Source organism: Orbicella franksi, chromosome 12 (genome assembly GCF_964199315.1).
Source record: "Orbicella franksi chromosome 12, jaOrbFran1.1, whole genome shotgun sequence".
Classification (NCBI taxonomy): Eukaryota; Metazoa; Cnidaria; class Anthozoa; order Scleractinia; family Merulinidae; genus Orbicella; species Orbicella franksi.
In genome coordinates this window covers 12,900,063-12,915,151 of record NC_138156.1, presented here as the reverse complement: position 1 = coordinate 12,915,151, position 15,089 = coordinate 12,900,063, and the positions used below count along the sequence as shown (strand labels likewise).

The 15,089-nt window shown below is 41.5% G+C and overlaps 1 protein-coding gene and 1 pseudogene across 1 annotated transcript; one reads left to right on the top strand and one right to left on the bottom strand.

Moving 5' to 3' along the window:
• Positions 1-13: 13 nt before the first annotated feature.
• LOC145462238 (uncharacterized) lies at positions 14-6,756 on the bottom strand. Its single transcript, XM_081445743.1, has 4 exons — positions 6,209-6,756; positions 5,213-5,447; positions 4,750-4,882; positions 14-4,600 (listed from the first exon to the last, which is right to left on the bottom strand). The coding sequence occupies exons 1-4, from the start codon at positions 6,754-6,756 to the stop codon at positions 3,999-4,001; spliced, it is 1,518 nt and encodes a 505-aa protein (XP_081301869.1). The 3' UTR covers positions 14-3,998.
• A 3,565-nt stretch (positions 6,757-10,321) lies between these two features.
• On the top strand, positions 10,322-12,621 carry LOC145462237 (diamine oxidase [copper-containing] pseudogene; annotated as a pseudogene).
• Positions 12,622-15,089: the final 2,468 nt, after the last annotated feature.

The window sequence follows — 15,089 nt, the reverse complement described above, 5'->3', positions numbered from 1 at the left end:
TGCAGATTGATTTTTCCCGCATACAGTACGGGGAACAAGCCGAATCATAACGTGAATTAGTTCAGGTATAAGAAACTACAGGAAGTGCCGGCCATTCCCCTGGCCCTGGATTGGCTGGCTACTTCATGCATGGGAATCGTGGTTTCCGTGTTTTCCTCTTACTTGTCATTTTTTTTATAGAAAAGCTTGAGTGGACAATGTTACTTGTAAATCGTACGATATTTTTGGTGCACGTAGTATGCTTGACAAGGTTGATTAATATTAATGTTTTAATTAAGTTTGCATCACTTTTCTACTTTTTTTTACCTTATTTTTATTGTCCCATTTAGTGGTTCTTGTACTTCTATAATTTCAGCTTAACACTTAAATAAGGGCTTTGTTCCTATCATTACAATCGTTAGCAAGTTGCAATTTAAATCTACACAAAACAATTAACTTGTAGTAGGCTTACGCGTGCCGCGAAAAAAAATTGTTTTGCTTTAATTGGCCCCAAGTTGATCAGAAGGAAATTTTTTTCCAGTTTTCCTTGCCTCAGTGGAAAAGTTAATTTCAACAGGAAAATTTGGTAGTTAGTTGGTAGTATGATGTAAGTTTTAGGCAAGTGCAAACTCAATATTTACATAATAGCAGCTCATGACAAACTCCACCATATCTAAAATTAAATGGAAAAGTACTAGAGCAATTTGCAGTACTGAAAGCTACCGAAATTATTGAAACAATAGTGCTAGTTAGAGGCCAGATTATTATTGCTGATCATAAGTTTTAAACTGATAGTTTAAAGGGATTAATAAATGAGTAAATAAATAAATTATTAAATGCTTTTTTGAGGAAAGAATTTGCCATGTTTCGTAAACATATAAAAAAGCCATCAACCATGGTAATCAGCTGTCTATCTGTATCATATCGTGCAACACCTTGCGGGGCTCAACACTAACACTTACCCGCTTTCCATTGGAAAATATATTTGCTTCTAGGAAAGTAAAAAAGTCAAAAATGAACCAAAATACTTACATGATCCGGTGAGTAAATTTTGAGCTATGTTGGAAAGTAATGTTTAGGCAAAGCAAATGCATAAAAAATAATCAAATGATAAAAATAACCGGATCCGACAATGATCTTCTGTCTTCAAAAGGACAAGTTTACACCATTCTAGCATTTACTGAGCTGCCATATTGGAGTATTGGGAGAGCTGCTGAGTAGGTCTGGGTGCAATAAATACATGTGGTATGGTGCAATTCAATCCACCATTTTGGATTCCTCCTCCTACCTCCATTTCGAAAAGTAAAATTTTGAGATGGAAAGTAAAATTTGAAATCTACTTTACAGAAAGGAAAGTAGTGTTAAAAGTTAGTGTCAAGCCCTGCCTTGTAGTGAGAACCACATGAGCTTGTAAGTAGTTAATATTATGAAAGGGACTGACTTGCCTATGATGAAAAAGCCTAGAACAACAATGAGGTTATAAGCAGCCAATAGTGGTTAAGGATTAGTAGACGAAAGATTTGCCTCGTTTCGAAAGTTCTGGAATTTTTAGTCGAATGGAAGGCGCCCATAATCAACTGAATCGTAAAGTTAGCGTATATATCTAGGGTAGATAAAATTAAAAGAATCATGGAAACAGATTTGGACTGCTTTCCTGTTAATTGCGAACTAGGAAGCGAAGGGACTGGGTGAGATAGTCGAGGGAGAAGGGTCTCCATAGTTCACTTCGAAAGCGTGAGTTGGAGCCTGAGCCAACGGAGTGCCGGCGGAGCGACTCTGGAATTATTTGGGAGTTAAAAACAAACCATACGCCGTGCATGCGAGAAGCCATGTGAAAATCAAATATGAACTGAAAAAGACGTCCATGGTACAATCCTTCCCGGGGAAAAGCCAGAATACTACATGGCTTGTGTGTCATCGCCCGAATGTACACAATTCTTCAGGCCTACAAAGCCGTTTCTCCGATACGCCCATTCCTTCTTCTCATAAGAGCCATAATTAAGATTTTGTGCCTTTCCAAAAAAACATATCATAGAGGAATATGATTGCATTCCACTAGGGAAGACGTGTGTAAAATTCGATGTCTTCATTCCTTTCCTCATATTTTTAAGTGTCAAATCTCGGATTGTTTAGCTCTGTTTATTCTCAGTGTCTCAACTGGGCAACCTCCGTAGCCATGGTTTTACATTCCTCTTCAATACGTACCTTTTCTACTGGAAACTTATCCAGTATTACTGCAGTGAAAAACTGTGTGAGTTCCACAATCTGAAACGGAAGGAGTTGGGTCTTCAGAGTTCTTGTAGCCTAGTCTCTCAGTGCAGGAAGAATCAGCGAACGCTTCAAACGTTTTGTTCACTTCATCATATTGAGGTTTAGCAATCTTCTGTAGTTTTCTGCGCATCTTCGTGATCTTAATCCACTGAAAATACTTGGCAAGTGCGATCTGTTCAGCTTCCTCTCACCGCTCCAATGAGCTGAGCAAATGCGAGTGTTTTCCGAGAAAAACTTTAAATTATCGTTACGTATCAAACGTACATACTTCCGGCGAAGGCTTTTCTCTCGTGATTTCCTATGAAAAGTTACATCTGAGTTCTTGTAATCATTTAGACACAAACGCACACGGAAGCTCTTGTGCCCTGGCGCCATTTTTGAATCTGGCATAAATAATACCATTCTCGACCCAGGCTGCCACTCTTTTTCGAAGTGAGTTATTATTCAGTATTACCAAGAGAAGGTCACGTTACTTACCTTGATCTTCTCTTGGTATTAGATATGCTATTGAACTAGTCGAGTCTTTTGTGTTTTTGCAAAACCGTGAAACCAGACCAACATTCCCAATAAAGCGTTTTCACTGTCACGCAATAAAAAATAAAATCAAAAACCATTCAGTGGATAAAGCGAAGAAATGTGATATTATAGAAGATAAATAAAGAAGACAACTCTCCAAGTTTAAAGTGTGTGCGTTGTCCCAAAGTTGAGATATTCGTCGAAATGTTCCGCGCACATTTACAGAGCCTAGTATGGAGCCGCTATGTTGGTGTTCCTCTGTGGGACACCAATATGGCGGAAGGAAAATAGTGTTAACATCTGGAACTTACTTTGCCTATCTAGGCGACTGATTAACTACACTGAACAAACAAACATTTAAATAAGCACTTTTCCAAATACTTTAACGTCTTAAATGGCTAAAAATCACGAGATAAATACATATTTTTGGACAAACGCGATCGTAGCTTTATGTCACGCACCGCCATGACTCTGAAATTCAAAAATGCGCTGGTTTCCAAACGAAGGACGCTATTGAGCTGGGAAGTTGTAAACAGATATAAAATTAGTACCTCTTACGCCTAATTAGAATAAAAACTTTCGTGGCTCTAGTTTTGGATTTGAGAATTTGATGACGTCACGTGAAAACGCTCTATATGAACCAAACGGGTTGATGCTGTGTATGAACGGCATAAAAATCGTTTGGAAATGAGCCGACAAGAAGCGACTTTTTGAAACCCTTTGAGATTTTCTCACCTTAAACATTTTACGCACTTCACCTAGAATTTTTTTAACTACCTGCTGAAATTTGTTCACTGCCTCTTATTTGAAGTTGTTCAGTTCAACATGAATTGACTTTATTTCCACGTATCAATGAAATGCTCACTCGCTTACTGTCAGTGGACAACTCGAAATAGACTACAACCAAATCTTTGTCTTGCGATCACACGTGTTTTTTGACGAACAAGACATACCATAATATAATAATACAACAGTAACTCAACAATGTCCACGGAGGGGTGACTAAGTTATATGTCCAGTCTCTTAGGAGCTCGTATGACTACTCCACTGCGGATTCGGGCCTGAACATCCTCCCCACCTTTCCGACACTGTCGGAGATTTACATTTGGACTCCTTACGGCTCGTGACGATCTCTTCTTCCCCATACTCTCCTTAACCTTGTTTTTTGACTCCCCACCGTGAGCTTCTCCATCATAACATTCTGCCCTAAGAGACTGATTACTCGCTTCCAGTCAATGTAGCCTTTGAATGGGTCTGCATCGGTTTCCTTTCTGTGTCTTCAATTCAACACTGCGTACAAGGCCATCCTTTTCAGGAAACAATTTCTCAACTCGTCCCATTGGCCACTTCCCCCTTGATACGTTGTCCTCGGAGATCAGGACTACATCCTCAACACTAAGGGCTGGTTGCTCTTCGTTCCATTTCGGTCGAATGGATAGCTGATGTAGATACTCTCCTCGCCATCGCTTCCAGAAGTGATTAACGAGCCTCTTTTGGTACAAATAACGTTGCGTTGTTGTTTCTTCATTAACAGGGACCTCTTCAAGGTCAGGAAGGTCAAACAGTGATCTTTCAAGAGCAAAATGAGCGGGCGTTATGGGTGTAGGATCCCTGACATCATCCCTTACTGTTGTGAGGGGTCTGGTGTTAATGAGAGCTTCGATTCTGGTAATTATAAGGACTGTTGTTAACTCTGCATAGGACAACAAAGCTTTACCTAGGACCTTGCGAAGAGACTCCTTCACATTTCGTATCAATCTTTCCCACCAGCCGCCACGCCAAGGGGAACGTTCAACTATGAACTTCCATTTGATTTCTTTAGACGCCAATTCAACTTAGCTTGAAGCTCATCTTAATCTATGTCATTCCAGGGTTGATCACTGTCAGATGATTGTGACTTCTAAAGCTTTCGAATCTGACGATCTGCACACTTAAAGGTCTTGGCGTTACCTGACCAAATGGTACTACAAAGTCCCCTCCTACTGATCGTACGGTTAAAAGCCTGGAAGAACGCGCTAGTTGACAGATCACTTGTGAGCTCCAGATGGACCATACCCGAAGAGGCACATGTGAAGATGCAGACATACGATTCATGTGGACTGGGGTTCCCTTGAACCTACAGAGGACCAGCAAAGTCTATCCCAACATGCGTGAAGGGTGGCGAAAAGAGCACTCCCTCTGAAGGCAACGGTGCCATTTTCTGTGAATATGGATCAACACGTTGGCGTTGAAAACAAGGCATTTCATGAGGACTCTATTAACTCCACGGAGTCTATGGGTCAGCCAGGTGTTCTGTCGTAGGACAGAAAGTGTATTCTCAGGCCCTGCATGAAGTAATTCATTGTGAACACTGGATAATTTTCTCGACAACTGGATGGCCATGTGGCAGGATATTTGGATGTTTAGTCGCCTCGGGAAGATTGGAATATTGCAGCCTTCCTCCTACTAGTAACACACGATCTTCCTTGTCAAAGTAGGGATCCAACTTCAATATAGTACTGGTTTTGGGTAATGGTTGGCCTGCCTCCAGCTGTATATACTCTATTCGGTACACTTCTCTTTGAATTTGACGATACCAGATCAGCTTGGCATTTTTCAGCTCTTCAGCTGACAGTTGCCTTGACTCAGAGCTTTCTCCAGATTTGAAGACTCGAACCCATCGCAGTACGCATGCGGTTACTCTAATAAGGGTCAACCATTTCTCATATCGACAGGCGTCAATTATTGGTTCCTTGGCAAGTACAGTACATGTACTTTGTATGCGTCGTCACCTGTTTCGGCTTCCTCTCCCTTTCGACAAGATCGGAAGACTCTTCATTTCCCTGCCTTTCAGTTGGCCAGCAGTTTGAAGCCAGCCACTTTGGCCTATTCCACCATAGGCTGTTTTCAGCTAAGACCTTTAATGACAATCCATGGGTAATCAGATCAGCTGGATTATCCTCTCCAGGACAATGTTTCCAGTGTTGAGGATCCCAGGTGGACTGAATTTCAGCGACACGATTCGCCACAAATTTCTTCCACTGGGAACTACAACCTTGGTCACAAGGTTTGGACAAAAATCATTCTATACACATTTTGCCCCTCCCCACACCTGAGCAATGTTGACAAAACACTTTCATCTAACACAAGTTTGCATTTTACCATTTTCCAACATTGAATGGGGGAATGGGGTTGTTGACACTCATTCTGTAGGTATTACGATTATGATTTCATGATTTTGGCATTTTCCAACACAATTTGTCCATGATTGTAGATCCACTGAAGAGTTACCATGCTGTCCGTCCACCATACCACCCGGTCTAGTTTGAAACACAAAGATTCTGCAACAAACTTCAGCAGCCGTGAGTTAATAACAGCTGCAAGCAACTCTAATCTTGGAAGCGAGACAGTTTTTGTAGGCGCAACTCTTGATTTATTTGGACATAACTAGATGGGTTGAAACCTTGCCAGCTGCATCCATAGTACAGTTTGGATGTAAACGGCTGCACCGTAAGCTTTTGGTGAAGCGTTACCAAACCCGCGAAGTTTGATGATTGATCTTCCGTTTGCCATGAAGTGGCGAGGAATATTTATGCGACTTAGACAAGGGAGGTCCGATTTCCAGGATCGCCATTGAGCAGCAACCTCTTCATCAAGCTGATCCTCCCACTCAAGCCCTCTCTGCCAAAGATCTTGAAACAGGATCTTAGCTTTAACTGTGAACGGGGTGAGTAGTCCTACGGGGTCAAATATCTTCGACGCAATACTCAACAGACTTCTCTTCGTTTCAGGGTCATTCATCTTGAGCACGGTCTGTGGAGTGTTGAATTGAAAAGAGTCAGTTATGGGGTGTACTGTACACTCTGTGAAATCAGTATTTGGACCAGTTGAGACACTTGTTTTTTCTGGGTTTTTGTTCTGAATTCTGTCAGTATAACTGTGTCCCCTTCCCACCGAAAAGGTGCTTGGCATCAAAGAACAGTGCCTTGGGCTTATTAGCAGTGTATCCATATCAATTCAGAAAAGCCTTGCAAAATTACAATGGTGGTGTGATAATATTGAGAAAGCTGCCTATCTTCTCTTTACCCCAAATGCAAAGACTGACATAGCCCTGAACATGCTTCACACAATGGTTAGGGTGCAGTCATGGGCATTGAAAAAACAGGAGGCACAAGGAGTGAGGCTGAACCAGAGAATCACATTAATTGCCTTCGAACTCATGGCTGAATTTTTTGGTTTAAAAGCTTTCGGCAGTAGGAAAAGCGTCCATATTTACATTTATTTGGACAATATAACCACTGTTAACTACCTTAATTCTATGGGAGGCACACATTCTATAAAGTACAATTCTGCTGCCAAAAATATCTGGCAGTTTTGTATTGAGAGAGAGATCTGGATTTCTGCCGCTCTTATCCCAGGGAAAAATAATACTTAGGCTGACAGAGTCTAGAGTTTTTTTCTTGATAATAAGAAGTGGAATTGCTAAGGTCAGACAAATTTCAGCAAGTTACAAAATCCTGGTTGAACCACCTATTGACCTCTTTGTCCCTTGGCTAAATAAACAGGTGTCTTGTTATGCATACTGGAGATCTGATCCTGGCACAACTTATGCAGATGTTTTTTCGATTACATGGGAAACACAATTTTTCTATGCTTCTCCTCTATTTAGTTTGATTGCTCATTGCCTGCACAAGATAGTGAGAGTGGAAACAGAGGGCATAATGATTGTTCCCTTCTGGCCTACCCAGCCATGTACAGCTGTTTACACTTGACAGTAGATGAGCCAAGGATACTTCCAGAGAAACTGACCGTGCTCAAAATGCCAGGGAAAGAGCATGAGTTTCGTCCATTAATAAGGAAGATGTTCCTGATGGCTTGCAGATTATCAGGGAATCCCTTGAAGTGCAGGGAAATTTTAAGAGGGCTGGGGACTTCATTCTATGGAGACATGGAACTCTTAAGAGTTACTGACTGAAATATCGAGAATGGCTGGCCAGGTTCGAAAAATCTAAAATACTGAAACTTAGCCTAAAGAACGCTTTTAGGGAACTACTTTCGAAAATATTATTCCGATTTTCTAGGAATTTAAGGTCTTCGAGAAATTCGCAAAAAACGAAAATACAGCTTTTTGCTTCATTAAATGTGCAAAAATATCTGGAGAATTGACAAAGTTCTCGGTATTCGCATTATATTGGAACACTTTACAAAACTAGAACACGGGGTAAACTTAGAGTAAGAGCTTTACCTTTCTTCGATCTAAAATAGGAAGCTTATGTTTCGAGCATTTTGAAGGATTCCGTCGACCGTCGAAGAATGCCTTTTCAACCCCTATGAAAACGGCAAAAAATGCGTAGTTTTACGGGCTTAAAACGCATCTTGGTAAGTTCGATATGGAACCAAAGCAAGTACTGTGCAAAAGTGTGTCGTTTCTACTATGATAATACGGGAAAAAAATTCTGCGCAATTAAGGTTCACACAGGTAAAATGCAAAAGTTCGCGACAGTCTCTTCTCAAATTTGCATAATGCGGTATGTTCAAAGAACTCTATTGTTGAGCGCTCTAGTCTGTTTTGTTCCATTTGTGGGCCATGCTTTGTAGGAAATATACAAAAATAGAGTTGATCCATGTCGTTATTGCAACATCGTTTCATTATTTCACGCAAGGTACATGAAACTGTAGAAAAAGCCCAAAATATAAGTTCAAAGTTACATAGATTAAACACGCTACATGAATTACCTGACTGGCGTCACGTGAGATATATTTTCAGTTAGCTCCAATTGGAACTCCTAGATTATTGAGGTTTAGACACTTGCTACTAATAGAAACATATCAGGGTTTGTCTTTCCCGTCTATACACACTCGATTAGTCTACAAATATTCGAAAGGAGACTGGTCTTTTAAAGTACTTTTTTTAGCATGTGTCTCGATTTTGAAACATCTGATGAAACATCTGAATGACCGGATGGATAACGAATTAATTAAATGCACTAATTGAAGCGAAGAGATTTTATCAACGTGATCGAGATAGACCAAGGAAGCAGGTTTTCAAATCAGAATGTCGGTTAACCAGTGAGGTTTCATTATGAGCTAACTTGGTTTTCAGGTGTCAGTGTGTGATGTTTATTTGGGGCATAATCTTTATTGAACTAAGTAATACGACATTTGGTAACCAATTACAGGGAAAGTTAGGCCCTGTTTACAAGCAGGTAGGGTAGCACTAGGCTAGGGTTACCCTAGCAGGCGGGTCAAAGATAGCCCGGGTTTACAAGCAAAATTTCACAGGTAGGGTTACCCTACCACCCGGGACAACTTAATATGCTCGGGAACCGCACACAATGCAAACAAAATGGCCGACACGGGAAGGGTTCTGGCAGTTACTTCAGTTCTGCTGTCGTTGCTGCCCGTTATAGCTGCTTATCAGTGCCATGGAGTTTTGCTGTGTTACCTTCTCATTTCTAGAAAGCGACAGCTAGTTGCCATGTTAAACGCGGCTATGGAATACAATAAAGCACTCGCTCGACATGTAAAAAGGAGAATTATTCGACGAAGACGATTTCAAAGAAAACCAGGCTGTGCGGATGAATGGTGGAGAAACTTATTTGAGGGCAGGATGGAGGAAAGCGAATGGAAGATGATGATGGCCGTTTGTTGTCAACCTTCAAAGGGTCTGGAAACAAGTTAAAAGTTGTCCCGGGTAGGCGAGTTACCTACTAGCAGAGCGTTTACAAGGCAGCTAGGGTTACCCTAGTGCTAAGGTAACGCTAGCTGCCTTGTGAACATGTCGATGAAAAACAGAAGAAATGTGGGAGCGCTAGGATAACCCTCCTGCTAGGGTAACCCTAGCACTAGGGTTACACTACCTGCTTGCAAACAGGGCCTTAGCACATGCCGAGACTTAAATTTTGAGAGAAGTCAGGAAACGCGGAGAATTTTGTTCAAAGGTCAAAATATGCCGGATGTTATCATTTTAGTATTCAGGAAACGCGGAAGGTATTGTTTCGGAGGTCAAAAGAGATGTGTTCTGTCTCATTTCAAAGACAGGAAATGAGTGACAATTTACTTTAGCAGGAAAGAAAAGGTGGAAAAGTTAGTTTTTGTTTTTGACCTAGCCTGAAATGTCAGTCATCTCCCGCCCTCAGCCTTCTCTCGCCCGGGGAAAGCTGAGGGCGGGAAATGACTGACATTTCAGGCTATTTTTGACCCCGAAAACGTGCCAATTATTTTGTTTGGTTTTTCGTTGCGGTGGCCGCCGTGATTTGCTGAAACTCCCTAATCTCCTGGCGTGGCGCGGGTTGTTAACGAATCTCTATGAGCTAAAATCTCGCGTTTGATTCTGAGAATACATCAACTATGAGCAAATTTAAAGGGTATGCAGATTTGATGGATTTTCTTGAAATGTTGAAAAAACATTCTAGGGATAATGACAAAGAACTCGTTTCAGGCTTTTTTATAAATGTTCCCTGGCAAGTGGATATATCAACCTTGTTCCAATGGCCTTTCCTGAAGTGTAAATAATTAATAGTTTTACTCAGATATAAACCCAAGGGTATAAAGTTTCAAACAATAGCAATCGACAATGGCGACAAAAGACGACAAAAAGAAGCTCGTTTTGAAAATCCTGGTCGTCGTACCGGCATTGCTGTCTTTAGCTCTGCTCATCGCATTAATTGCAGTCGCAACAAACGATAAAACTGATCCCGTGGAAAATGAATCGTCCTCTAGCGTCAAAGAGTTCTGCCCTGAGAAAACGAAGTTGATATCTTCACCAGCACGCTCGACAGGTCTATACGACGACTTATCCAAGGATGAAATCATCGCTGTGCGAGATTACATTCTCAGTCAATCTTCTCTGAATGTCACACGCCATGAAGATGCGGCCATCAACGACAACTACATTTTCTTGATCGAGTTGCAGCAACCACCCAAAGATGAAGCACTCAATTTTCTCGACAACGACAACGCCCCGAAGCCTGAACGCAAGGCACAAGTTGTCATTTACTATGGTGGGCAAAGCAACCCGCAGGTCAGGGATTTTCTGGTGAGTCCAGCAGCAAAACCGACAAATCATCTTGAAACAACCGGCCCACATCAGAAATATCCGATCCCATTTGATTCGCGGTACTGGGTGGAAAAGAATACGACGCGCGCTATGGAGAGTATCATTATAAACGCGACAAAACAAGCCTATGAGCTCTTGAAAGAAAGCTACGATGGGTACACATACAGCGACTGTACAGACCGCTGTCTGGATTGGGCTGAAACCACACCAGGCGTTTTTGGCCTACACAAAAACTGGATCTGGTTTGTACGGCGTCTTCGAGGCGGTTATGTGCATCCTGTCGGTTTTGAGATATATCTTAATACACAAGGAAGCGATGTTTCACTGTGGAAGGTTGAGAAAGTATTTCATTATAATCAATATTTCGATGGTGTCGAGGAATCAATGCACGCTTACAACAATGGCTCTATTTACAAAGTGTTCCTTTCTGCACCACCCTCCTCAGATAAAATGCCTTTATACTCGTCCTATCTTCGCCGTGGAAAGCCGCAGCCTCCAAAGCCATTGCGGCCACCGTAGCTGGTGGAGCCCGATGGCAAGCGCTACACAGTCAGTGGACATCACGTGGAATACATGAAGTGGAGTTTTGATTTCCGTTCTCGCAGTTCCACCGGCGTGCAGCTCTTTGATATCAGATTCGACGAGCAAAGAATCGTGCACGAGCTCAGTTTGCAGGAGGCGGCAGCCTTCTACTCAGGGTGGAGTCCCATGCAAATGGTGACAGACTATGTGGATTCCGCGTGGGGAATGGGATACAGCAAGTTTGAGTTAGTTCCAGGTATCGACTGTCCCAGCACGGCTTCATTCTTTGACGCAGATCAGTTCAGTGAGCTCACCAAGTTTAAAAGCTCACTGTGTTTATTTGAAGTCGACCTTGGACTTCCATTACGCAGACATTTTGACAACAACTTTGAAGGTGGTTACAAGTTTTACGGACGAATGCCAGGAAGTGCGTTAGTATTGCGTTCCGCATCCACAGCGTGTAACTATGATTATATTTACGATTATTTGTTCCATCCAAACGGAGTCATGGAAGTCGGGGTTTCGACGAGTGGACATGTCCAGGCTACGCTTTGGACATCCCATGAGGCTTCTTACGGTAATGACATCCATGCTGGGGTTGCCGGCACCATTTACGATCACTTGATAAACTAGATAGATAGATACAAAGTAGACTTGGACTTCGGTGGCGGAAAGAACTCTTTTGAAACTGTTGACATCAAGGTAGAAAATATCAAGAAGCCATTTATCATAACAATTTTGACCATCCCAAGTACCTCAATTTCTTCAGCGAGGGAAATGTGAATGCAATGGGCGTCAAACGTGGATACCGTGTACACATCCGGGACATGATGAAGCAAATGTATCCAAGAGAGTGGGATCTCGTGAGAGGAGCTGCCTTGTCATTGAATCAAATGACGGTCACTAAACGCAAGGAAAAGGAAGAAAAAAGCTCATCTATCTACATTCAAAACAGCCTATACGACCCAGTTGTTGACTTTACAAATTTCGTAGCAGATAACGAGAGCATAGTAAATGAAGACCTGGTCGCCTGGGTTACAGTAGGCATGATGCACCTACCACATTCCGAAGACATCCCAAACACCGCCACCGCTGCCAACTCCGCCAGCTTTTTCCTGCGCCCGTACAACTACTTTGACGAAGATCCTTCCATGGCTTCCCATGATGCAGTGCTGATTTTACCGACCAAGAATGGCGTCTACATTAACGCATTTGACACTCCCGAGGGACCTGCGTGCGTTAAGGAAAAGAAGCCTGTCGATTTCACTGGTCGTTATGGCAATATTTAATTGATTTAACCCGTTCCAAAGCCAAAGTAAGATGCCAAGCCATCGGTTGTGACTGTAATATAAACATAGTTCGAATAGATCATTTTACAGTTGTCTGTTCAGTGACCTTTTTTTTTTATATATATATATATTTAGGCAGGGTGGCCCAATCAGCACTTGGCTGGTATCAAAAGGGGCCCTGCGTAAATTAAGACTACATTAAATTTCTATACATAGAGATTAACGTTTACAATTATAAAAAATTAAAAATAAAAACTACTCTCTAAAATAAAGTCTAAGAAGATTTTTAAAAATGGGGAGCGATGTTGCTTCTTTTATTGTAGTGGGTAAATTATTAAAATGAAGCGCACCAGAGTATCTGAAAGTCCTTTTCCCTAGCGTTAACTTGGGTTTCGGCAAGTGCATGTCGTTCCTTTTCCTCGTGTTGTAAGAATGAACGTTGCAATTTCTAATAAAATAATCCGACAAATATGGAGGAGCTAAATTATTTAAACATTTAAAAACTAAAATGCATTTGTGGGCTTTTCTTTGGGTTTCCAAATCCACCCACCCTAACATTTTAAAAGATCCTTCGGTTGTTGCCCTCCTTTGTATAATGCGTGCTGCTCTGTTTTGCAGACGTTGCAAGCTGTTACTGCAACCGATTGACAGCCCATCCCATACCGTGTTAGTGTAATCAAAAATCGGCTGAACTAAACAATTATACACGCATTTAGCAGCTTTTAGAGTAAGGTAGGGTCGTATGCGTGACAGCAGGCCGAGACGTTTTCTTACTCTCTTACAAATCAATTCTACATGTTCGTTCCATGAAAGATTCTCATCTAGTGTTACCCCTAAATAACAGAAGCTTGATACTCTGTCAATGTTTTTCCCGTGAAGCTCTATTTTATAGTCTGGACAGTGTTCTAGTTTTTGCCTAGTTCCAAACAGCATCCATTTAGTTTTACTCTGATTGAGTATCAGCCTGTTGCTTACTAACCATTTCTCAACATTGGTAAGATCGTTTTGAAGAACCTGCTTGATGATATCTGGACAGGAATCAGAGAAATATATAACAGTATCGTCGGCATACATGCCTATTTGTGACTTCAGTAGACTTTGCGGGAGATCATTGATGTATATCACAAATAGTATCGGGCCCAGTATGGATCCTTGGGGAACCCCATAACTAATAGTTAAGCTCGATGATTCGCCTTGGTTGTATTTGACCTTCTGGGATCGAGCTGTAAGGTAGTCTTCGAACCATTTCAAACTTTTCCCTCTAATTCCATAATGTTCTAGTTTGTGGAGCAGGCAGAGGTGGTCAACGAGATCGAACGCTTTTTTTAGGTCTATAAAAATAGACCCGGTAATCATCTGTTTATCCATTTGTTCTAAAATGTGATCAACAAAGTGTACAGTGGCTGTTTCAGTGGAGTGTTTCTTACGGAATCCTGATTGATGCACTGACAAGGAATGGTTTCTGATTAGAAATGCTACCAGCTGTGATTGAATTGCTCGTTCCATTACTTTAGAAATCAACGGAAGGACTGAAATCGGACGATAATTATTTGGGTCGCTCTTATCGCCCGATTTGTATATTGGAGTTACCTTCGCAGTTTTCCATTCAGATGGTATCATACAGGTAGAAATTGTTAAATTTATGAGGTAGGCGACTGGTCTAGATATTTCATTTGCTGCATCTTTCAGTAATCGAGCAGGAATTCCATCGAGGCCAGTAGCTTTAGTTGACTTCATTTTGAGCAATTCTTTTTGAACAAATCCGGATGACACCTCTTCAAGGACAAAGTCTTGTTCAACTCTAGTTGACATAACTTTTGGCAGAGTACAACGTTCAAAATGGCTGCTCAGAGAGTTTGCGATCGATGTAAAAAAGCCATTGAATCTTGAGGCTGTAAGACCATCACTGCTTGAAGGTACTGATTTGATTTTTTTGGGGACGATTTTATGCAAAGTTCGCCACATCACCTTTGGGTCTTTTTCATCCGCCAGTTGATTTGCATAATAGTCAATTTTTTCTTTACGCATTCTTGTGTTTATGGTGTTGCGTAACCGCTTATAATTGCTCCAATGTTGTTCTTTGTTTGTACTTAGGGCCTTTTTGTGGTGGTAATCACGCTCTTGCATAAGTTTCTTTAGATCGCTTGTTAACCACGGCACTGAATATCCACGGGCGCGACGCGTAACAATGGGTGCGTGTTTGTCGGCAGCTGTTAGAAAAAGGTCTTTGAAGGCGTTCCAACTACCCTCTGGTGTTTCTTCGAGTTCGATGATTTCCCATGGGATGTGTTTTAGGTCGTCACGGAACAATGCTGGATTATAATGTTTATAATTTCTCGTTTCAATAATTTTTGGTGGAGGGCGTTTCATCCTGTGTAGCTTTCTTACCCCAAAAATAGCACTATGGTCAGAAAAACCAACTGGTACAACACCGGCGAAATAAAGTTCTGGCCTTGAGGTGAAAAATAAATCAA